Source organism: Poecilia latipinna, unplaced genomic scaffold (genome assembly GCF_001443285.1).
Source record: "Poecilia latipinna isolate Pla-1442-1.1 unplaced genomic scaffold, P_latipinna-1.0 Scaffold1293, whole genome shotgun sequence".
Lineage (NCBI taxonomy): Eukaryota > Metazoa > Chordata > Actinopteri > Cyprinodontiformes > Poeciliidae > Poecilia > Poecilia latipinna.
The window spans coordinates 1-22,840 of NW_015113909.1; the positions used below are offsets into that span (position 1 = coordinate 1).

Sequence of the window (22,840 nt, forward strand, 5' to 3'; positions counted from 1 at the left end):
GCCTTTGTTTGGCAGTTTCGAGTGCTTCAGGTATGGGCATCTGGCTGTACTTCTTAGGTACTGATCTTTTCATTGCACCTCTTAGGAGCTCTGACAGTTGGCTCACTTCCCTCCTTGTTATCTTGATCTTAGCCTCTAACCGTCTGTCCATTAACCCAAATAATTAGCCTAATCCCTTTCAGACTGACTATCAATTGCTTGGTTCTTCATGAAAAGTAATGTGAAAACTTGTTTAAAAACTGCAAAGTCTAGAGAGTACATAAGATTAGTGCATTCTCTAATCAAATAATTCTGGTAAAAGATCATTGACAGGAGGATATTGGGTCTCATGGTTGCTCTTATAGCCAAGCATCTCAAGGATCACTGATGCTGAGTTGTATATCAGTTCATTGGTTTCAGTTATGGTGTTGGTAGGGATCGTTCTCAATGCTGCATTCACATCTTCAATCTTCTGATGGTACTTCACTCAGCTGCTGTAGTTGGCGTCGGGGTTGTCTGGTGTTCATTCGGGCCATGATTCTCTCTCTCAGGTCAGTTGCTGCCTCGTTCAGCTCAGATGGTTCATTACTGGGGCTACATACCCAGTCTCTGGGCGGGTAGTTGTAGTTAACTCCCTTCTGACCTGGCTCCTTCCCTTTGTGTTGTACCTCGTCAATCTCAAGTTGTGATAGCAGTTGCCGTTTGCGGATGTTGGAACACTGAGCTACTAGTTGTTTGGCAGTTAGTGTCGACTGGGGATGTCGAAGTAACCATTCCTCCCACAGTCTTTGCATGTAGCCCCTCTGGCTAGGGTTACTTGAGTAGTAGCATTCCAACAGATCCATCTCTCGCCCATTTCCGTCTTGTTCCAGTAGCCCATTTTTCATCAAGGTGCTCTGGTTCCCCAGCACCTGACGCAGACCTTGTTTGGCCGGGCGACGTCTGAGCCGGCATGTCGTGCTTATCAATGTCTCTCATGGTATGAGGTAGGCTATATAGCTCCAAGGGTCTTGCCTAAGGACCCACACTGCATAGCTCAATTTCACTGTTGTAACTGTTTGCCCCAGCCTGGATTCGAACCCGGGTCTCCCGGGTGGAAGACTGGTGACTTACCCACTGAGCNTTCATTTTAATTACAAAGAAATATATATACACAATTAGACAACTGCCTCCAAACAATATGAAATCACATTGATTTGAAGTCATTAACTTGATAAATAAGTGCAAGTTCAATAAAAATGTGTGCACCGACAGAAAATTTTAAAGTTCTGCTCCTAAAAATGTGTTAGCATTACTGCGATGTAAAAGGAAAACTGAATATTACAGATGGGAAAAAAAGTGTTTTTGTTATTGACAATATAAAGCAAAACAAACAAAGAAAAACAACATAAAAAGAAAAAAAAAAGTCCAATGGTTGATACTGATAAGAACATAATTTAAACTGGCAAACTTTATTGCAACTCAAACACACATACATACAAAGTAAAGCATTTTTTTTTTTTGCAAACAGGCCCATAGGATGTAACTTTTCTAGGCCCTAATTTCTGATCTGTATAAATAATGAACTTTAAGACTGAGGTTTAAACCACCAGGAGTCTTTTCTACAATTACAAAAGCTCCCATTATCTTTAAAGTGACAAAAGATGTGAAGTTTCTTTTTAATTAGGCCAAATATTTCTGCACAAACAGAAAAGTTAAACACAATGTGGAAAATTAAATGTTAAAAAATGCTCCTTTTACTAGATTAAGAAGATCTCTGTAGCTGTGTCTGAAGGCCAGCTTGAGCTGTGCTCTAGTGCAAATATTCCAAATCAATGTAGAGTGCAATAATGTCCAAAAAAGTAAAATGGGTCACAGATAGATTCATGAGTATTAGAAGTGACCAGGCGCTTGAAACATCAAGTGAGAATAGATGTCATGTTGTCTAAATTACAGGCCGACTTCTCTGCAGAAGCTGATTTCTAGAGGAGTTTAATGACTTCTTTGGAATCGTCTTCATTCAGTGGTCCGGGGATAGTCCTCTCCACAAGGCAGTATCTTCACATGCAGGAGTTTTGGACCAACAGAAGAGTGACGCTCACTAAAGAAAAAAGCAAGAGAGAAATGTAACCAATCACTTTCTACAAAAATTATCAAACCTACAATGGAGGAAAACAATGTGCTGAACGTTGGCTTGTGAAGAAAGCTTTCCCAGGATACCTGGCTACCTACAGTAATGTGAAAGACGGAGAGAAAAACAGAGCTGAAAGTTAAAAATATACAAACAGCCACAACATTAAAATCTCAATTCCACAATCTAAAATAAGGCCTTTTTAACACCACCTACCACAGCCTCTAAATATTACGTGATGTCAATGTGAATTTGTCAAACACTTCATACCAGAGCTAAAAAACACTCTGGGGTAAGGTGTCCTAACTCCATAATCAAGTTCAGCTACATCTGAATTACAAAGCCATCAAAAAGATTATTTCAGTAATTCAATTCAAAAATTGAAACTCACATAGATTAATTACACACACAGTGTAGAGTTCAAAGCGCTAATTTAATTTATGGCTCAGTTAATGTCAACCTAAAATTCAGTTTTCAGGCTATTTTAATATTACTAAGACCAACAAAAAGGGAGCGTTTAAAACAAGCCTTTGTATGAATTACTCCGTCAGAGCAGCGTGGAAAGGAGACGACGAGTCTGTGGCACTGCTGAGGGGTTCAGGAAACCTCAGCAGTGCTTTTGAGTTTAATTACCACAGAGGAAAGCATCAAGTTCTATAAAATGTCCTGTTGGTCAATTGTGGTGACTGGAATTTATGAAACAGTTGATTTTCATCTACACTTGATATGACTCTGCAAACCATCACTAACTGTGATAGCTTCATTTTGGGCCTGGTAGTTGCCACCTCTAAACTTGAAAACCTTTTTTTTTTAAATGTATAATTTTTTTAAAACTCTTTTCTTCCACTTAATTTTAACATTTTGCTTTGATACATCATTGAGTTTCTTTAGCAATGATATTATGCTAAAGAAACAAGTTACTAGTAGCTTGGACTAGTAACAGGACAATCGAGCAGAATTACATAGGAAGGCAATAATCAGATTAATATTCACATAAATTAATACAAATTAAGGCCTGGAGAACACCACTGTGTGGAATGCATCTCTATGAGTTTTATTTTTTGAAATTTGTTTCTGAAATCTTTTTGATGATATATCTAGTATATATCTGTAGACTACAGGGCTTACTGCAGAAAGAAAACCCTGCAAATGATTTTAGTGTTGTGGCTGATCTGTGCATTTATAGAGCTTCTCATAAAATAATTAAAAAAAACATCTCCCAACAATACCATAATTCACCTGTTTAAATACAATGTAATGAAATAAAACATGTTCTTTCTCATCATGCAATCATGTTTTTATTAAACACAATTGTTGTTGGACAACAATCTCCTTACCGAGAGTGGTACATCCTCGTCAGCTTTTGCAGGATCTTTGACAGTACGGGTTCGCCGACTGCTGTAACCCACCAATGACTGGTCAATATCACTGGTTAAATATATGCATGAAAAGGCGACTAACAAGAGTTTAGCCTGCTGAGACCTCCTGTAACATGCAACCTGAGGTCCAAGCAGGGCAACACCCACCATCCTGTGTACTGCTCATCTAAAGAGACCACCAACACAAACAAGTGCCAACCATGCAGCCATTAACACACAGCGCACCTTAAAATAATCACAGTTGTCTTGTTTTTATATGAAGATTAAAATTATGATCAGGTTATTTATCCAAGCAGAACAGAATCAATGTTTGTAACTTTCTCCTGAAAAAAAAGATATGGGCAAAATCAAATTCAATAATGTGGTAAAGTTTGAAGTGTCACACCCACAGCGAAGACGTACTGTGTATGAAAATAATACCTTCTTTTTTTCCAAGTTATAAAGAATCATTATCTGAAGGAAGTAAACACTAAATGCATTTACAAACAACCTTAAACATTATACAGCTAGTAACAGAAATGATTCACAAGCTAAATTAAACCCAAAGGATCAAAACTAATTTCAACATACTTTGAAATTTGGTACTTGGTTAGAAGTGGTGTGGGTTTTAAAGAAACTCTCCTATACAGCCAGATAGTCATTATAAATGGAAATAACTTTCATAATGTCACCTCCTAAGATAATGGCCTGTGTCATTTTCTGCCAAAAGTGATACAGGCATAAATAAATAAATAAATAATCACTTTTGGGTAAAAATAACTTAAACATTATTTTAGGAAGGTGACAATATGCAGAAACATATTGAAAATCCAATTAAAAGCCAAGTGAAGTCCCAGGAAAATAAAAATAAATCGCTGTTCCACTGAACACTGATGATTTATGAATTATTGCAGTTAGCTCCCAAAAGAAATTTGTGGTGGCTCTGTGATGTACAATCTTATGAATTAATTGAAGAAGTATGCAAATGAGAAAGTAATGGATAAACCTTTCCTTTGATTGTTTATTCAGGTTTGGGTTTGCTCTTTGAGACTAAAAATAATGAGGCTTCATTATGTAGACACGTCAGCAGCAATTAGTCATTTGTAGGTTATTTGGTTTAGGGTTGAACATAAAAGAATTTAATGCTTTTATTAATGTAGCATAAAACATTTTTAAATGCCATTTAAAAATATCTAAAATTATGTGCATCTCAGTAAATTAGAATATCATCAAAAAGTTAAGTAAAACCTTTGTATAGATTCTTTATCTTATGGCCATATGATGGCGAATCAAGAAGAAAATTGCTGACATGACAGAGAGTCAGACATCCTCTACAAGGTAGGGAAGACAAAAAATTATTGCTAAAAAGTCTTGCTATTCCAGAGTATGCTGGAGATTTTAACATAGAATTGACTGCATCCATGACACAGGTTAGAGCTGTATAGTTTCTTGTGCAAAGCTCCTGAGGCAAAGATAATGTCAGAAGTACAGGGTAAGTGAAAAACTGAGAATACTGCTCAGTGGCTCAAAGTGCCTTTTCAAATAAAAAAAAGTTCCCCAAGAGCAAGAGTGCAGAAGCTCAGAATCCAAGTTTATTGAAGTCCAGTGTTTGGTTCCCACCACCAGTGATGCTTTTGGAAGCAGTGTCATTCAATATGGTTGGTTCACTCAAGGCCAAGTTTCAAATCCAAAGTTTCTGCTGTCATACATCACAAAATTTGAAAGCACTTTATGTATCCCTCTAATTACAAGCTCTATGGAGCCGATTTAATTTTCCTGCAAGATTTTGGGCCCATTTTTATCTGATAAATGTAATCTTTAGAAATTACATAATAGCAACATACAAACACTTGAAACACACCCAGTATGTAAGGAATCTACATCATTAATTACTCTGAAATTATGTTTTCACTAATATTCTATTTTATTGAGATGCATATATATATATATATATATATATATATATATATATATATATATTGTATGTAGAGAATTCTCAGTGAGACCCACAGCTCTGTAGAGGAGAGTTCCTTTTTCATTGTATATAACAACATAAAAGCTTCACAAGTCTGTGAAGTAGAGATGGGCATTGCATTCCCAGATCAGTAGTTAGGCAAAATCTGTAAAATTTGAATTACAGGATGTTATAATGTCATTTCTTCTTCAAATCCCCATCCCTACTTCAAAGTGCAAAAAAAAAAAAAAAACCCTTCATCATGCAACGTCGAGAAAGTTCAGACAGGAAGCAAAGGCACACATTCAGACTGTTAATGGCTGGGCTGAGGAAGGACAAAAAGCAACAGACAGACTCCAAGTTCCATAAAGCGTTAGTTTACACAGATATAAAACAAAGATTTACCGTTTCTTTAGGATGCAAAATATAATAATGCCAATGATGAGGATGATGCAGATCACTATTTTGATGAAAAAAAAAAAAGACATTGTGATGTTTGGAGAGTTTGTGTGTGAGCTTTAAGAACGGTCCTGAAATTTAATCCCCTTTCCCCCCCCCCCCCCCCACACATTAAACAGAAAGCTCTTCTTCAAATTAATTATAAAAATCTGCCAGTTGGAAGAAATGATCTTGATCTATTTGAGAAGCAGACGCCTAACATAATTTCTTTAAAATAATTTGAGAGCAACTGGCACCAAGAAAAAAAATAAATAAATCAGCTGTTCAAGTGTTAACCATTTGTAGAAGTTCTCGTAACAAAAAATCAATATCTATACAATAATTTGTCAAAAAAGTACCTTGTAGCACTTCACTATATATTATATTTTATTGGCAAATAAAATGCTATCTGCCAACAATAGTTTTGGTGATTTCTACACAGCTACTGTATTAAACAAACAAAGGCAAATCAACACAGAAGAGTTAAAAGGTTAAAATGTTAAACTCAGTGTTAAATGAATTCAGTTACAGTTACTGATCAGAAAACTTTTTTTCTGTTTTGGGAGCAAAATGCTAAAAGATAAAAATAACTTCTGCAAAGTGGGTAATTTATTAACTAAGACATTCTAGGTTATTTTGACCTTTGTAGAACTCCATGATCTGTGTTATTATAGCAACACTGTTCATTTGAGGTCACACTACTTTTGAAAAGGGCTCACATAATTTGTGTTTACTGTTAACACGCAGCTCAAGGATGAGGATAGACTTACCAACTGCAATAATAATCAATGTCGGAGGGGTCTTGTCACCGTCATCTAAAGAAAAGCAAGAAAAGAAAAAGAACAAACAAGAGACAGAAGAGAGCAGGAATTAAGTTGAGGTTGCATCTTTTTTAGGAAAAAAAAAAAAGCAGCTTTGCATCAGGTGATACAGAGCATTGTTTGCAAAACCCAGCAGTGTTTTTTAACTCTTCTAGAGTTTGTACATTTATCTTTACAGTGTGCGATCAAAGTCACATTCCTTCCTACTGTGCAGAAACTTAACAGATAAAGTTGATTCTTACTATTAAAGATAACAAGCAGTAGAACAGCGGTAGGAAAGCTGCAACATGCAGTGCCTCCCCATAGGCGTTTATTGTGCAGAGCAGTATTGCTGGTTTCTGTGTTGTAAAATAAACCTGAGATTTCTTAAATGCTATATGGATGAAACAGCCAGACGGATATCATAAATGGCAGCATTCGCAAGAAAAGAAACATCAGAAAAGCTACGGCAAGAAAAGCAATCAGGATTCTGATGGTAAAACATTTACACAGATCATGACTACCACTACAATGTTTTTTGTCATCTGTTTTTACTGTTTGTTCGAAATAAATAAAAACCATTACATCAAGTTTAATAGCATTGTCATTTTTAATAAACAATGCTAAACCTTTGATGTGTGGTCTACGATAAAATTCAAATATTGATAGGGACCCCCAAAGGTCTGGGGGTCCTAAGCAACTGCTTAGTTTGCTTTGCCTTAGCCAGGCTTTGTAGTCACCTCGTTTCCTGTCAAACTCTGGCGCTGTATGTAACATTAAATAAGTCAACATTAGCCATGAGGATGGAGCAGCGAAAGCAAACTAATAAACATAAAGCGGCACTGAAAAGTTGACAGGTAAAGAAATCCCTGAGAAAGGGCAGCAATGTAAAATCTTCTGACCTGCTTGGTGGTCCTTCCTTTAGTTCTGGTCTCTCCACCAGACACGAGAAGTCAGATGATACTGCTTATAGCAGCTTTAGCGAGGTTAGCATTGATTTAATTTACTAACTGATGTATTTTTGTTGCTGTGGCTGTTGAATATTATTTACACAGCACTTTAAAAATCCTAATGTAAGCCTATTTTTGTCAGCATGTAACCTGCGTTCCATTTACCTGGGGAGTTGGAAGTCGGCGCTTGGGTGGATGTCACACCTGAGGTAACTGTTGCAGATAACAGTCAGCGAAGTTACTATTTCAACATGGCAAGCAGGCACTGCCTCCAGTCGCACCCTGCTCTTGACATATTGGCTAAAATCCTCATATTTGTCCAATTTTTTTCAGCATATAATCTGTGTTCCATTTACCTCGGAAGACTGAAGTCGGAGATTGGGTGGAAGTCCTACCTGAGGTAACAGCGTTCCAGATAACAGAGGAGTTACTATTTCGACACGGCAGGTAGACATTGTGCGCAGATTGTATTAATGAGGGGGTATTATGTAAAATTGACTTCTTTGAGATTTATGTCTTATTATGTTATTCCCTCATCTAAAATCAGACCTTGAAGGTTGTTTCAATTTTTTAATACATGTTTGAGAAATCCTTGCATCTCCCATGGCAACCAATCTGAAGTGCACAAACATTCAATCCCACAAAGTGGCACCTATTTCCACAAAACTTCTCCTAGCAGCTTCCCCTTTTGAGTTTTCCCCACTCCAGACTAGCAGCAACATCAATTAACAGATTGCATCATGGTGGAACTACAAGTTTGCTGAGCTCATCATACAAACTACTTCTCAGGCCAACACTCCTAAGTACGTCTGTTAACGGTGGAGTGAAGGACAGAGTAGGACAGGGGTGTCAAACTCAATTTCACCGAGGGCCACTTCAGCATATTGGCCACCCTCAACGGGCCACATTGACAGTACAAATCAGGAGTGTTCTCCAGACTACAACTTTTAGATGCATCCCTGCTAAAATATATCCCAGACAAAAGGTTGACTTCCCTCATTAGTAGCAACTCAGTTCTGTAGAGGCTTATAATAAGTAAATGATCCAGGTGTGTTAGAGAAGGAATGCATCTAAAGTTGCAAAATGGTATCTCTGGAAAACTAGACTGGGGCACCCGTACCATAAATAAATAATGGTAGGGGTGTAATAAATGTACATTATAGACTTTACGCAAAAATTTAGTCTCAGAGGCAACTGAAATCAATTAATTAAAAAAAAATCCTTTCTAAATATCATCTCATGGTCTCTGAACTAAATGCATCTTTCTGACCGGGAGCTGACAGCGAGTTGAAGAGTTATGGACTGGACGCTCTGGAGTCGGAGTTTCTCTCACTTTCAGAGAGAAATGTCCGACTTCGGGGAGCGTTTCCAGATCCAACTAGAAACTTGGAATTTCTGAGTTTGAGGACAACATTCACTTGCTGCTTTAGAACTGCATATTTAACCCATTAACAGGTAGCATGATGACTGGATAATTAGTTATTCTCTTCCCTTTAGTGGTCATGATGACATACCTGAGGAGCATGATTTTTTTTTTCTTTTTATTTGAGCAGCTACAATATCGCTCCAACATTTGCAGCGCTCCTATCTATATCATATTGTAAAATCAGGCATTTTTCACAAGATACATGTAAGTTAACATACTTACCTTTAGGTTTTTTTGTGGTGGTAGTGGGAGTAGCAGTGGTGACAGAAGGTGTAGTTGCCCCTGAGAAAAACAAAGAGTGTAATAAGGAGAAAATCATCTTGGTATCAATAATTCCTGATATTTAAAATAATTAAAGAAATATAAGCTGAACAGCCTGGAATTCAGCATCTGAAGAAATGACTTACAAATACATAATCAAAAAAAAAAATAAAAAATCTTTAAACTTTGAAGTCTGGAAAAAAGGTCTAAAAATATCTTACACAATATTTCCAAACAGGAAAAAGCCTGTCACACCCTGTGCTCAGTAATATGATTGAATCCACTCATCTTTGCCTAAATTCAACATCAGATAGTCACATGTCAAGAAGAGGAAGTGTGATAAGTCAAATTTCCTGTTCATAGAAAAAAAAAACTTCTCCACAAATTCTAATTAGAGATAGTAATTAAGAAATTATTTTAAGTGGGAAATGTAAACAAAATATCAGTACCACATAATACAGCACATTATCTGAAGGATGCAAACATAGAGGACTGTGGCAAATGATACAGGTTTACGGGTGTGGGGTCGGTTGGACCCCATATGTAAACACAAGGGTTAATTGATCAACAATTTACCAGCCCCAATTGCCACACGGCAGAGCCGTCACAGAGTCACTTTTTAGGAGCTTTTTTCATTACCATGTAGGGAAATTAATGTTCAGATTATGATGTGCATTATTTTATTAGTGTTTTGTTTTTTTTCCCCACATACTTACTTTTACATTCTGGTAACGATGGCGACCACTGGTTATTTATATCGCATATCATAGTAGGTGAGCCATACATTATGTATCCAGGTTTACATCTGTACGTCACTGTAGCCTTGTGTTTATGTGGAGGCCGAGAACCACTTTCATAGACAGCATTTTCAATTACAGGATCTTCACAATGAACCTCTAAAAGCGAAGGGAAAGGAAATTATTATTGTCACAACAGTAATCAGTCATGATTTTGTTATCAAATTTGAGACCAAAAACAGCCCAATACTTACTGACACAGGTTGGAGGAGAAGGGGAGAATTCCCCATCATCAGAGCAGGCTGTTTCTGTTGGTCCATTAAGTACAAATCCTTTGTAGCAGGAGTACCGCGCAACTTCTCCGAAATTATAGAAATCTTTCTGTGGATAAAATGTGCCGTTTGCAACTGGTTCTGGTGTGGTACACTGCACCGCTGCAAAACAGAATTAAGTTTTTCATATTTCAGATCCTTTCAACCTTCAAGAAGCTGAGATGAACAAAAAGATCACCAACCGTCACATGTTGGTAACCTGCCAGACCATCCGTTGACTTCGCATCTAAAACTCGACCTCCCGACCAGCATGTAACTAATGAGTGGAGAAATAAAAAGCATTTATTTTAACAACACTGAGACAAGCAAACAGACCGCTGTCTTTATTTCACAGCAAAATTAGCAAAAAGAAAATGCTGCTACTTGCAGGAAATATTTCAGTAATTATCTTAGTGGAGCATGCTACTGTCTGTTAATCTGGGAGAGGACACAAGGCCAACACCACACAAACTGAAATCCAACATTCCACAGCAAGGCAGATTATTAGCGAATAGAAAACACCTAGAATCGTTTCTAATTAGCCTTAAGTTTTTGAAAGTCAAGCTGTGCAACACACAAAGCTCCATTTCAGACGCTACAGGTTTTTGCTTTGCATGACATTACCACTAAATTCTCTGACACTATATTTAGAAGAAAAATACCTATTTTAGTATTTTTTTATATTCTTCAACGGGTTGGTTATATATATTTTTTTCAGACTAGTTTTACATTTTGTTTCAATAAAAGCATTACAGTATGACTTCACTGTTTACATACACAAAAGGTGCACTCTTGGATAAAGTTATACTTTTGTTACTAACCCTGGGTGACAAGTGACCGTAGCTGTATCACCAAACTCATTTCCGTCATAATTAACTTCACCATGAGACACCTCACCCAAAGTGCCACAAGATTTCCCTGGAACAAGAAAAGGGAACAAAATTACACTAAATCTACAATTTATTGGACACTGCTACTAAAAGCATGTGGGGAAAATATAGTAAAGTAGCATTTTATAATGTTAAAATATAAAGGCGCTTTCGCACTGCACGGAACGGAACGGAACGGTTGTGTTCGCATTACAACTTGCGACCGGTGTTATAGATCAACTGGTGGCTAAATCAACTGGTGGTGGCAGCTGGAAAAGACTGATGTTTCTGTGGGCGTGGCTTTTTAGGACCCCTTTACCGAACCAGGAAGTAAACAATGCAATAAGCTTAAAGAACTACAAATCTTTGCAAAAATACTATCCGATTCCGTAAAACAACCACTAAGATCTCGGGAATAACTAATTAGAAAGACTTTATTGGTCTAATATGGTATGTTGCCTTTTATTTAAAAGTTCATCTGCAAAACCATCAAAACGTGTAAATTACGCAGAACTTGTCCTGACTTATGTGTTGCTTCAGAGGTTGAAACTCGTCAAAGGAAGATCGAAATAGATCTCGATGTGGCATGAGCAGATCTCAAAGCAAAGATTATTCCCTGAAAGCCGACATAAATGTTGAAGAGCCTTGGGATTAAAAATGAAATGTTTAAAAAGATCGACTGGCTGTGTAATTTTTCCACATATTCCTCATATTATGATATTTCAAATAGGTATAAACAGAAACTATAGCGAAATCTTTTTAACTGTTTCTGTAACGCTACACTTTATTTCCTAGCTGTCATTGATTGTTATATAACGGACACATCACACTTTAAGAACCAGGCCTGGATTAATTGGTGACACTTTCAGAATCTCAGTTCGAGTGAAGATTTTAACCTGCTTCTGATGTAAAAGTATATAAGACAATTGTTTTTTCAACGACGTCTCATATGGTTGAGAATTACAGTCACTTGATGAAAATAATAAAAACGAGAAAAAATATCAACAATAAGGAAGAAATGACACTGCCACATAGATCTGCGGTAGCCATGTCTTCTGTACATGAGCAAGGAAATAAAATGTAACATTACAGAAACAGTAGGAGGGGTCCTAAAAAGCCACGCCCACAGAAACATCAGTCTTTTCCAGCTGCCACCACCAGTTGATTTAGCCACCAGTTGATCTATAACACCGGTCGCAAGTTGTAATGCGAACACAACCGTTCTGTTACGTACCATTCCGTTCCGTGCAGTGCGAAAGCGCCTTAAGTGTTTGATTTTTGAGAATACTACAATTTCAAATTGTGAGTAAAATTATTCTACTGTTGTATCATGGAGAATTTCATGGTGTGTTTTATTAAATAATACTCACTTTCACATCGCAGCCGCACAGTACTCCATGTGCCAGCAGTGCATGTGATAGATGCAGATCCTCCAGCAGATGTGTAGCCGTGATCACAGACAAAAGAAACTTTGCTCCCATCTGGAAATGTTTGCTGGGTAATGTAGTCATCCCTCAAATTCATGTGGTCTCCTGCAAGAGGTCTGGAGCAATCTTGTGCTAGATTTTTTACAAATTGAAGAATTTGTTGAAAAGATGGGCATGAGAATTGAAAGAGCTTCAATTACTGTCAGGTTGCGCATGCTCCGTGTCCCCGTTTGAACTAACCTTGAGCAATTATGGCAAAGCCAAGACTGCAGAGTATAAAGACAGCGGTAATACCCATGGCAGGATCTGGGACAGTAATCCAGTGACAACAGTTTCTTTCCGGGAAAAGATGCAAGCAAATATAAACAAGAAAGTGGTTTAAATAAAACAATCAGACAGCAAGCTCTAAATGTTTTAAATACGAACAATGACAGCCATACAGTGTCAATAATTGTCATGTTAGACTGAAGATTCGGTAGAAACCAAAACCAACTGTGTTACTAACGTATATTTAAATGAAAGAAAGCATCCATTGTAATAATTTTCCATATTTCTGAATTGTACTCCAAGCAAATTTTGTTTTCATCACCAAGTCAACTTAGCGTCTAAAGAGGCAAAAATGCCTATAATATTTTTACATTTCAGAAAAACCAGCTCGACAAGCAACATCACGCAAAAGAAGCACAGCAATAAACCGAGTTTTAAAAGAAAATAAGTGGCTTGTTTATTGTGTAATATCTAAACATGTGGGCGTTAACGCGTCGCGGAAACAACGGCCTAAATTAATCCTAATTTAGCTTCAGTTTCACTGTAATGCAAGCCGAAGTTGCCAAAAGGTCCATTAATATTGAATAATACAGGAAAAAGTACACCAGACAGTCTGAATCGGCTGTTTATAAATACATATTTATATTCGATTAAAAAAACGTACCGCGTGCGGCTAGCTAGCTGAATGTTAGCTAAACAGACACCATCAAACATAACTGAAACAAACCGAAAATTACTGAAAAAGTACAATTCTTTGCTCTTTTATGGATTAATCTAAAATGTTTAGAAATAGTAGATTCGGACTTACCAGCTTTAAACACCTCCGAATCAAACACGAAGACTCATTATGCTAGTGGACACTTCCTGTTAGCGCACAACTTCTTTTTGAGGAGGGCGTAACCAGAAGTGACACACTTTACTGATACGCCATTACGTATGGATGATATGCAAGCACGTATGGCATAACTTAAAGTTGTACAAGTTAATTCAGTTTTAATAATTTGATTTTTAAGGCAACAAGTTTGCATATTTTTTTTAAGTAAGGTGAACTAATAGATTCTACAATGCACTTGCACATTTCATTTACATTAAAAAAGTTGAGTAATTTATACATTAATTTATACAGTAATTTTACTTAATCTGCTTGATAAAATTAAGTTAATTTTACTTGGATTTTATTTTTCATGTTAAGAAATATATACGTACTTTAAACAAAGAACAGTCCTGCTTGATCAACATAAATAAATTATGCAAATATTTTCCTTATTTTTTTTTAAGTAGACAGAAAGTAATTTTATCAGTGTAGATAACACAAGTGTACCTGAGGTTAAGGAATGGCTTTGTAGCCCCCTCTGAACAGAGGAGACAGATTTGTCTTTCTTTTTTTAGGTCAGGACATGATTTTGTTGTACATTTAAGGGATTTCTTTTAGTGATTCTAGTTCTGGTGGTAATCAGGCCTGAGTGTGGACTTTGAATTAAACTGGTAATGTTACAGTTGACTCAGAATTTAAAAAGTAGTTCATAAGTTTTCCAGAAAGGGCCACAATTGTATGAATGTCTTTTTTCCATAATCTTTATTGAGATCATCTTTGTCTGATACTCAAATCTGTGTGATGGTCTCATAGCAAAAATAGATTAAATCTGTAGAGGAACACTTTTCCACAACTAATGTTGGTTCTGATCTCAGTTTCGGACCACTTTTCGTCTAAAATGTGACAGATCATAATCCCTGATCAAAACAAATTAGTGACAGATCTCTTGCTGAAGATATATCACAATCATGTCACTTTACTTACAGAAAATTTTGAGCAGTCTATAAAATAACAAAGCAGATATAAACCATCCCACTGGCAGGTTTGAACTGACACATGGTAAAATGTTGGAATACTTCTCTTAACTAAAGAAAATGATAGTACAAAGCTGCTAAACTACAAATATACAAAATCGAGAAATCAGCAGCATGTGTTAATGGACCCAAATGAGAAAATAAATTTAAGCAGGATGTAACACAATAATTTTCAGAAAATATCTGTGAGACTTGAGCATTTTATAAAAATAAACTGACAATGTCCTACTCCTTCCAACAATCTGTCTGAATGGAGCACAAGAAAATATCTAAACATCCTGCAGAGAACAGAATGAATTTTAGGAAATTATGGGTGTGCCGTTATTGTTCTGAGTAACTATACACTGGCTTCCATTTCAGGAACACTCTTTTTTATAAACTATGGTTTCTGTTTGGCCATTTGCAATGCTTTGGGTGGGACAATGAAAATCCTGAAACAAGATGTAATATATAAACATTTCCCACTAATTTTCTCTTCAACCTCTAAATCATAAATCTCCCGCAGAGCAACCCTCTGTGGAATGTGTTGGTAAACAACTAGATAAACTTGTATTCAGGGTGATATAAAGCATTATTGTTCCTCCATAAAGCCTTTTGTAAGTGGTTTAAAGTTAAGACTTGGTCTCATCTGACCACAATTCAGGTTGCTTAACTATACATGTCACACCTTTAATGTTGTATTTTAAGAAAAAATAAAAACTGCTGACAACTTCTCAGTTATGTACCTTCTTTTGGGGTCTACTATATGAAATTTAAATACATTTCATTAAGGTTTGTGGTCATTACAAAGGATTTAAATGAATTTTTACACTTGCCAAATATGTGTAATATGGCAAAGTAAAAAAAAAAAAAAAAGAACAAACATACATGTTGTGTGTGTTTTAGGGTGTGCCATAATTGGAAGCAGAATTGTTTCTTACAGCACTCCAAACTGTTGCAATATTTGAATCCTAATTTTTTTTTACAACAAAACAACTGTTATATTATAGTACAAACATTTTGTGTTTTTTTTATATTTACTTTGTTTTAAATGTATTATAGGAAAGAGTTCAAACAACAAAACAAGTGTATATCCATATAAATATTAAAATTCAACTCAACATTTGTATAATAATTCATGTAAAAGCAAATTCTGGAAATTTGTGCAGCTATGGGGCACAGTTTTACCTTAAATATTAATTTGCATGCCATAACATGTCATTCAGTAATTCTACTTTATTTAGGCTTAAGGACATTTAAGCTTGAAATACAAATTGAGGCAAATACAGTTTCTTTAAAGATTACATCTGTACAAGGAATGTTAAAATCAATTAAATTGACTAAAAAAAAAAAGATTTCACCCCATATTAAACTTTTTCCTCCTTCTGCCATGTTTCTTGTGTCTTGTTTTTGTACAGCTGATGAATATACACAGACTTATGATTAAGACTGTCATAGAACCCCATCGCAGCAGCTCATACCACAGTGGTACTCCAGTCCATGTGCTGTAAAAAAGAAGTGACAACTTTTTCAGATGAGTTATTTCAGTTCGTTATATATTATTTCCATCAGGCAGACAGTAAAAATATGCTTTCTAACCTGCTGAAAAACGCATGCATAGCAGTTTGATTGACTTGTAAAGACTGCTCTGAGATTTCAGAGGGGATTTTTGTAGCTTCTATGCAGGTTGTTGTTGGTGAAGTTTCAGCCACAGTGGTCCTCATTCTGTCTGCGCAGTCATAAACAGGCTGCCCTAATAAATAAAAGCAAAGATATTTACAGAACACTGTGGAAAACCGCTAATTTTAACAGCATGATAATAAAATATCAAGCCTCATAGATGTTCAAAAGCTCATATTTGTAAAATCCCACATTTTATGTATTTATGTTTCATTTCTTTTTTCTTACCCAAGAAAAGTAAAACTATGTTTGTGTACCGGGGTAACATTTGGTGACCTTTATCAAAGGTCACCAATCTGACAAAGGTGACTTCCGTTACCTTTGTGACAGATGTGTTAGCTATCTGTCTTAAATGGTTAACACATTTTCTGTTCAGTTTTTTTTTTTTTTTTTATGAGAACTTAAAAATAATCACCTTTTTATGGTCTGAATCATATTAAAATCCTCATAAGAACAATAAACCATAACCAGGCTGTGCCTTTTTTAAACAAGAGTACATCATGTTAAACCAGAGTATTAAACACTGAAGGCACCAGAGTTAATATCGTGTGGTTCAAACCTTTCAGCTTGAACTAACCCCCTGCTGTAAGACCATATAAGTCCCTCACATAAATGCTGTTGATCTTTGGCCCACTTAACACACATGTGCTGCAGTTATTTGTTGTTTGTGGTTTTTTTGTTGATCACCACCACTTCCAAAGGCATGTGTCCTGATTTTGGTTGTAAAGGTTTTCTTCTCTACATGCTTTAGATGTTTTATTTATTCAATGCACCCAATGTAAATTTATGAATTAAGCACAGGCGTCTCACAAACCCGTTTAAATTAATGTGATTTCCTTTGAATCAGGTGCTCTGTAAAAGAGCACAGATGCAACTGAAAAAAAGCTTGAAAAAGTCTCTTGGCCCAGCGTACAGAGATGTTGTCTGAGGATCCAACACTGGATTGGAATTGTACCAGAGTTGCATAATATTATAATTTGTTTTTTCAGCTGTTGGGAATAGGGCTAAAGGTTAGGGACAAACAGTTATCACATGGAAGTTGTTTGTGAAGATTACTCAAAGAATCAAACTAAAATCTGTTAGAAGTCACTTTTCCAGCACTGCTTTTTAAAATCTCAGTCTACTGCCAGTTCTGAGTTCTCCCACACAGTTTTGTGGGAGAAGAATGTATGTTTGTGAGAGTAGTAGAATAAATTAAGGCTTTAACAGAGCTTTGTGAGTGGACACAGCTTGTTATTCTCAGTTAGGCTTGCATTATAATAAATAAATCATTGCATACTTTATATGCTGTTGCTCATCTGAATTCATTGCATTTCTGCTCCTCAACACATAAAACAACTGAACTGAAATTAAGTCTTATCCTTTACACCACAACCGTGACTTCACTCTATTATATTTTATGACTTATTAACAGTAAAGTGCAGTCACGATGACCATAATTTCTGTTGTTGACATAAAGATGACCAAAATCTCTTCTTAAAACTACCATGACAGTCTGTTTGCACAAGTAGAAGACCACAGGGTAGGCTACCAAAGAGGAGGGACGTTAACATAGACAACCAAGAATCACAGTAATAAAATAGCAAGCCAAGCAGCAGGCACACATCTTCACCAGACCACTCACACACGGTTCTTCTTCCTGTAACATAAAGACTAAGTCGGGTGCATGTTTTTTTGTTTGACCACAAACACCAGCCTTATCAGCAAATTTGAGCTTCACTGGATGCCAGTATGTTCTCTCTAAAAGGACATTCAGTAACAAGACCAAAGCTAATCACAGCTGCTACCATATGCTACCATAAAAGTTAACATATGTAAAAGAAAACAAGCAGATTTAAACAGAGTTGCATAAAAGCACACGTTAATTTTGTGAAACATTTAGTGTTATGTTCTGATTTGGCCACATAACATTCTATATGTTATTATTCTATTTGTGTTCATTATTTGCTACATTTTATGAAGGATATTGATGGTTTCATGAGATTTGACAACTTTAGTCACATCACTTTGGTTCTTACCAGGAATATTAGCAACATAGATGCAGCTGCTGTCATCAGGCAAGAGGGTCTTCACTGAAAGGGCATCACTCTGAGCATTGCTGATGCTGTTACTGGCAGAGCAGTAATAGTCGCTGTCCTCTGTTAATATGCTGCAGTGTAAGCTTAGATCTGAAGAGTTGAGGAGCAGGAAACTTTTGTGGTGAATGTTCTGATACCAGGCATAAAAAACATTGGTTCCCTTTGCATCACCACAGCGGATGGTCACTGGCTTCCCCCAGCATGTTGGACTGTCTGTCAGAGGAGTCAGGGGCCAAAGTCTGGGCTTAGACACTGGAACTGTCACAAAAAAGAGCAGTCAGTTTGAATCAGTTTGGAAGCCAGTAAACAATACACTATCTAAAAGGAGAACACATTCATTTAGAGCTCTAAGTTAATTAATTTACGGCTCTTACCGAGAGTGACGGTCACTTTTATTGATGTCATTATGTCCGCATTCATTTTTTCGATCCCAATCCAATAAACATCAGAGTCCTCAATTTGGAGATTTGTTACCTTCACAAAGATATTATATCTTTGCACGTCAGAAATGCTCAATCTGTTTTTATTTTTGGGTTTTGCAACACCATCGGTATCCAGCAAAATGTCACAGTTATATTGAAAGCGTCCTCTGCACCAGTACTTCTTGCTGAACAGGAATTTACTTTGATAAGTGCAGATAATTGTGAATTCTCCTCCAATATATGCTCTGATGTCTCTTTTATTGCAGTGCAGCTGAAGGGTTGCTGAAAAATTCAAGACATATACTGTTTACAGAAGGGAAACACATCACTAGCCAGAGTTACTGGCATCCCTGATAAAGAGTCAGGGGTGCCAGCAAATAAAGATTTTTAGAGAAATCCAACATGACCCTGTATTACGGGCAGGATGTTAATTCTAACCATATGCCATATGTTGTGACTTAGCTCAGTTCTAACAGCACAAGTATGAATACATGTCCTTCTAGATATTTTCCCTTCTAGAACCGAACCTGTCGCCGCCGACATGTAAACATTTGCAGTACCGTAATTCCACCACACTTGGCGCTATCTGAAAAATTCCAACGGTTTCTGAAAGGGGAGACGTTGCACTTTCCAGCCAATATCGGGTTATTACGGTAATTTCACAGCTGCAGCTGCAGAGAGTGAAATTAATCCGGGGGGCACTCGTTTAATAGACGGTAAATTGTGAAAATGACTTGTTGGATATTGAAAGTTCCAGTTGTTATGGGTACATGGGTAAGTATATCATCTCACAGGACATTTAAATAACTACTTACAATTAAAATAAGGAAGATTTATATAGGCAGACGTTTGAAATTCGGGTCTAAAAGGGTTAAAAAAAAAATAAAAATAAAAAATAAATCAAGTTGAATGTGCATATTGACACAAAATGTCAGATTTTTCTAAACTTTTCAGTGTAAAATTTTGGTAATGCAAGAAAACGTTAAAATTATTTTAAAGTTTATTACATAGTGCCTGCTAAGGTGAGTAGAGCTGTAGATATCAGTAAACTTAGATATTCATCATAAAGGGAATATTTCTATGAGAATATTTACCTTTAATTCAACTTTCATTTATTCTTATTAACAAGGGAGAAAATAAAATAAAACAGTATTTACTGTTTAAACATTCATCTGAAACTGATACATGGCATTTTGAAAAAACAATGTTATTTTTAACATTAAAATGTGTATTCATTAAAGTGTTCAAATTTTGAACAAATGGTACTGGGGAATTTTACTGTAAGCAATGACAATAAAATTACCACTGAATTTACTTTGTATTTATTTATTTATCTAATACTTCTTATCTGACTTTATACAAGCGAAACAAACATTTAGTTTCTACTTCATCTACTCCGTCATCTTTCCAGATATAAACAAATATTGGAAAACAATTATTTTATATGTTTTTATCTTTAAAACTAAAAACAATTAGCAAATAAACTAAGAAATAATAAATATTAAGTCACAGGTTACTCACTATGTACGAGCAAAAGTAGACACAATGTCTTCATGCTGATGTTAAAAGCTGCCCTCAGTTTTGATTGCTCGGAAAACTTAAGAGGTGGACTGCATCGCTTTGAATTTCCTGTGTGAACCACTTTTGCCTCTTTATATAGACCCTCAGAGGAACATAGTCTGAGTATGTCACCTGCTCTTCTGCCTCAAACACATCTGCTTTTCCATTACACCACAGTCAGTGTTTCATGTTTATTATTGGACATTCTCAGAGGACCTCTTATGTACTGAAATCCACCTTTTTTATTCTTGTATTGAGCTGAAGAAAATTTGGGATTTAAGATTGAAGTGTCATATTTCCAGTTATTTTTCTGACCCACCTGCAGAATCGTGAATAGGACTCAAGGTAGGAAGGAAAAGTGCATGAGGATTTGGGGCTCAGGCTCCTGGAAACAGTGTCTATAAAGTAAGACATCGTGTGTGAGATGGGTGATAATGTGCAGGATAAATAATGAGATGAAGAGTGAGGAGCAGCTTATGGTCTTGTGATTCTCAGGGAGAATAAACAGAAGCCTACAGATCAGAGTTTGCCAAAACAGAGTTGGTTGGCTTGACTCTAACCAGAATAGGTAAACCATTAGGGGTCAAATGAGCTTCTTAGGAACCTCTGCAGGTGATTAGATAATTGTAGGAAGGTGTGTTGGCTGCTGAAGCTCGACTATGCCCATCAGCAGTGATCACCATTTGAAGGAAAAAGTATGACAAGCACCGACACACAACTCAGATCCTGACATTAAGTGTGGGCAGTACTTTATCAGTTCAAGTGTAGAGCAGGGGTGTCAAATATAAGGTCTATGGGCCAAACCCAGCCAGCTAGAGGGTTCAGTCTGGCCCACTGGATGAATTTGTAAAGTGAAATATTATATATCAAAGAGTAACTTGAAATTATTAGAAAGAAATGAAATTCCCAAATCCTAATTAGGGTTTGGATATGCACTGTGGTGTAATAAGATTATTTTAGTCTGAGAAAAAATACAGAGAATACCAGAGAGCCATATCTCAGATTTTTCATCTTCAAAATGGATAAACCTCTTCTATAAGGACAGCCCCGCTTTTGTAAATTCTATAACTAATATGGATTTTACCAATTCTAAAATAATTTGATATAACATCAACAAGGCCAGATTTAGTTAGCGCACAACTAATAGTTTGCCTGTCAGCAGTTTTTCTCACCTTCTCCAGCTTCCCCACGGTTACAAACAGCCCTCATGCTGAGCCCCTGATGAGTGTGAGATTGTTTGAAAACCTGATTTGTGCTTCAGGCTTCTGCATGGCCTATCCCTAACCTGTCTGCTCCTTGAAACTCCTTGAACTTCATGGTGCTGTTTTGTTTGCTAATGTCCTTCACAGAACAGCTACTTATGAGATTAAAATGCATGACTTCACAAGGCATGTTACTGTAGGGAACGCTATCTAAAAATAAGAGTTTCATCTCTTAAAAGCCATTAATAAATATGTCTATTTTCATTTAGCTTCATTTGAACTAATTTGTGTAGCTCTTTCACATAAATCTGTGTAAAACTCATCAAAATGTATAGTTTTATTGTGACAAAGGGTGAAAAAGTTTAAGGGTGTGAATACTTTAGCAAGAAACAGTTTTTCAAGTTATTGATGTTAGACCTGGTTATGCAGGTTAATGAATCAGAGGGTGTGCTTAGTTTTTGTTCCCATAAAACATAGTAAAACACTTTCTGCTTCTTTGTTTTTCTAGGGTCATGCTAACATAATTCTGATCTAAGAAATGACAAATAATCTTTTAAAATAATGAACAGAAGAAAAGTGACTTTTACTTTGACTATAAATCACAGTGATTGTTGATCCCTGTACTGTCCTGCACTAAATTGTTATATTTTGGTTTAAGTTTAGCACAAAGCCACTAGATGTCACCATGCTACTAACCCAATGTACGGCACCTGTTGATCACAGAAAAAAAAAAATTCATTTAACCTATTACAAATAGTTTAATTTTATTTGGAAAATTTCCTCCAACATTAAGTGTAATTCATCTTCACAGATGGGTAGTAATTAGGTTTGTTGAAGGATATTTGACACAACGTTTTTTCCTTTTGTGACAAAAAGTTCTGGTAACTAATAAATAAGTTTTTGTGTAAATTGACAAACTGAGTCTTCACATTTTTAATAAGTGAAATCTAAAAGGATCTAGAACAGCTAGATGAAGACTTTTCAGAAAGCTCTCAGATGCCCTTCCTTTGACCACTCTTAATTTCCAGCCTACATCCCTCTTCCACTCCTCGCCTGTATCCTGAATGTCGTCCAACAGGCTGTACAGCTTGCACAGCACTCTGACTTTTAGAGGCTGAGCTGTTTGGACGTGTTTAAAAGCACACATGCACGGCTCGGTTTGTTTTCTTGATGTTTCACTCCCG

General features: G+C 36.3%; 2 protein-coding genes across 22 annotated transcripts; both read right to left on the reverse strand.

The window, feature by feature from the left end:
• Positions 1-1,482: 1,482 nt before the first annotated feature.
• Positions 1,483-13,820, reverse strand: LOC106961372 (membrane cofactor protein-like). Of its 20 annotated transcripts, XR_001427757.1 has the most exons (15): positions 13,696-13,820; positions 12,861-12,955; positions 12,564-12,752; positions 11,146-11,242; positions 10,528-10,601; positions 10,268-10,447; positions 9,993-10,172; positions 9,238-9,297; positions 7,946-7,984; positions 7,752-7,793; positions 6,610-6,651; positions 5,807-5,861; positions 3,694-3,791; positions 3,427-3,484; positions 2,032-2,059 (listed from the first exon to the last, which is right to left on the reverse strand). XR_001427757.1 is itself a non-coding variant. In XM_015055066.1 (14 exons), exons 2-14 carry the CDS (start codon positions 12,916-12,918, stop codon positions 2,057-2,059), a joined length of 1,077 nt encoding a protein of 358 aa, XP_014910552.1. In that variant the 5' UTR covers positions 12,919-12,955; positions 13,696-13,820; the 3' UTR covers positions 2,032-2,056. The 20 variants fall into 20 exon arrangements, 16 of the variants coding, with proteins under 16 accessions (XP_014910546.1, XP_014910549.1, XP_014910547.1 ...); XR_001427758.1 differs by lacking the exon at positions 5,807-5,861 and having other exon boundaries at positions 6,610-6,654; positions 7,755-7,793; XM_015055066.1 differs by lacking the exon at positions 3,694-3,791.
• A 2,119-nt stretch (positions 13,821-15,939) lies between these two features.
• Positions 15,940-21,667, reverse strand: LOC106961370 (uncharacterized). Of its 2 annotated transcripts, none has more exons than XM_015055058.1 (5): positions 21,627-21,667; positions 18,847-19,176; positions 18,413-18,730; positions 16,314-16,467; positions 15,940-16,219 (listed from the first exon to the last, which is right to left on the reverse strand). In XM_015055058.1, exons 1-5 carry the CDS (start codon positions 21,661-21,663, stop codon positions 16,072-16,074), a joined length of 987 nt encoding a protein of 328 aa, XP_014910544.1. In that variant the 5' UTR covers positions 21,664-21,667; the 3' UTR covers positions 15,940-16,071. The 2 variants fall into 2 exon arrangements, with proteins under 2 accessions (XP_014910544.1, XP_014910545.1); XM_015055059.1 differs by lacking the exon at positions 21,627-21,667 and adding an exon at positions 20,416-20,499.
• Between the last annotated feature and the right edge of the window lie 1,173 nt (positions 21,668-22,840).

Bases quoted from the DNA above. Each gene is read 5' to 3' on its own strand.
- LOC106961372 (XM_015055060.1), bottom strand. From the start codon at position 12,918: ATGGGTATTACCGCTGTCTTTATACTCTGCAGTCTTGGCTTTGCCATA. The intron at 10,602-11,145 runs GTTAGTAACAAA...TCCACTCATTAG, and splicing joins ACGGTCACTTGTCACCCAGG to TTACATGCTGGTCGGGAGGT. The intron at 7,985-9,237 runs GTAAGTATGTTA...CTGTTACCTCAG, and splicing joins CACCACAAAAAAACCTAAAG to GTAGGACTTCCACCCAATCT.
- LOC106961370 (XM_015055058.1), bottom strand. From the start codon at position 21,663: ATGAGGGCTGTTTGTAACCGTGGGGAAGCTGGAGAAG. The intron at 19,177-21,626 runs GTGAGAAAAACT...TGAATTTTTCAG, and splicing joins CCGTGGGGAAGCTGGAGAAG to CAACCCTTCAGCTGCACTGC. The intron at 16,468-18,412 runs GTAAGAACCAAA...TTTATTTATTAG, and splicing joins CTATGTTGCTAATATTCCTG to GGCAGCCTGTTTATGACTGC.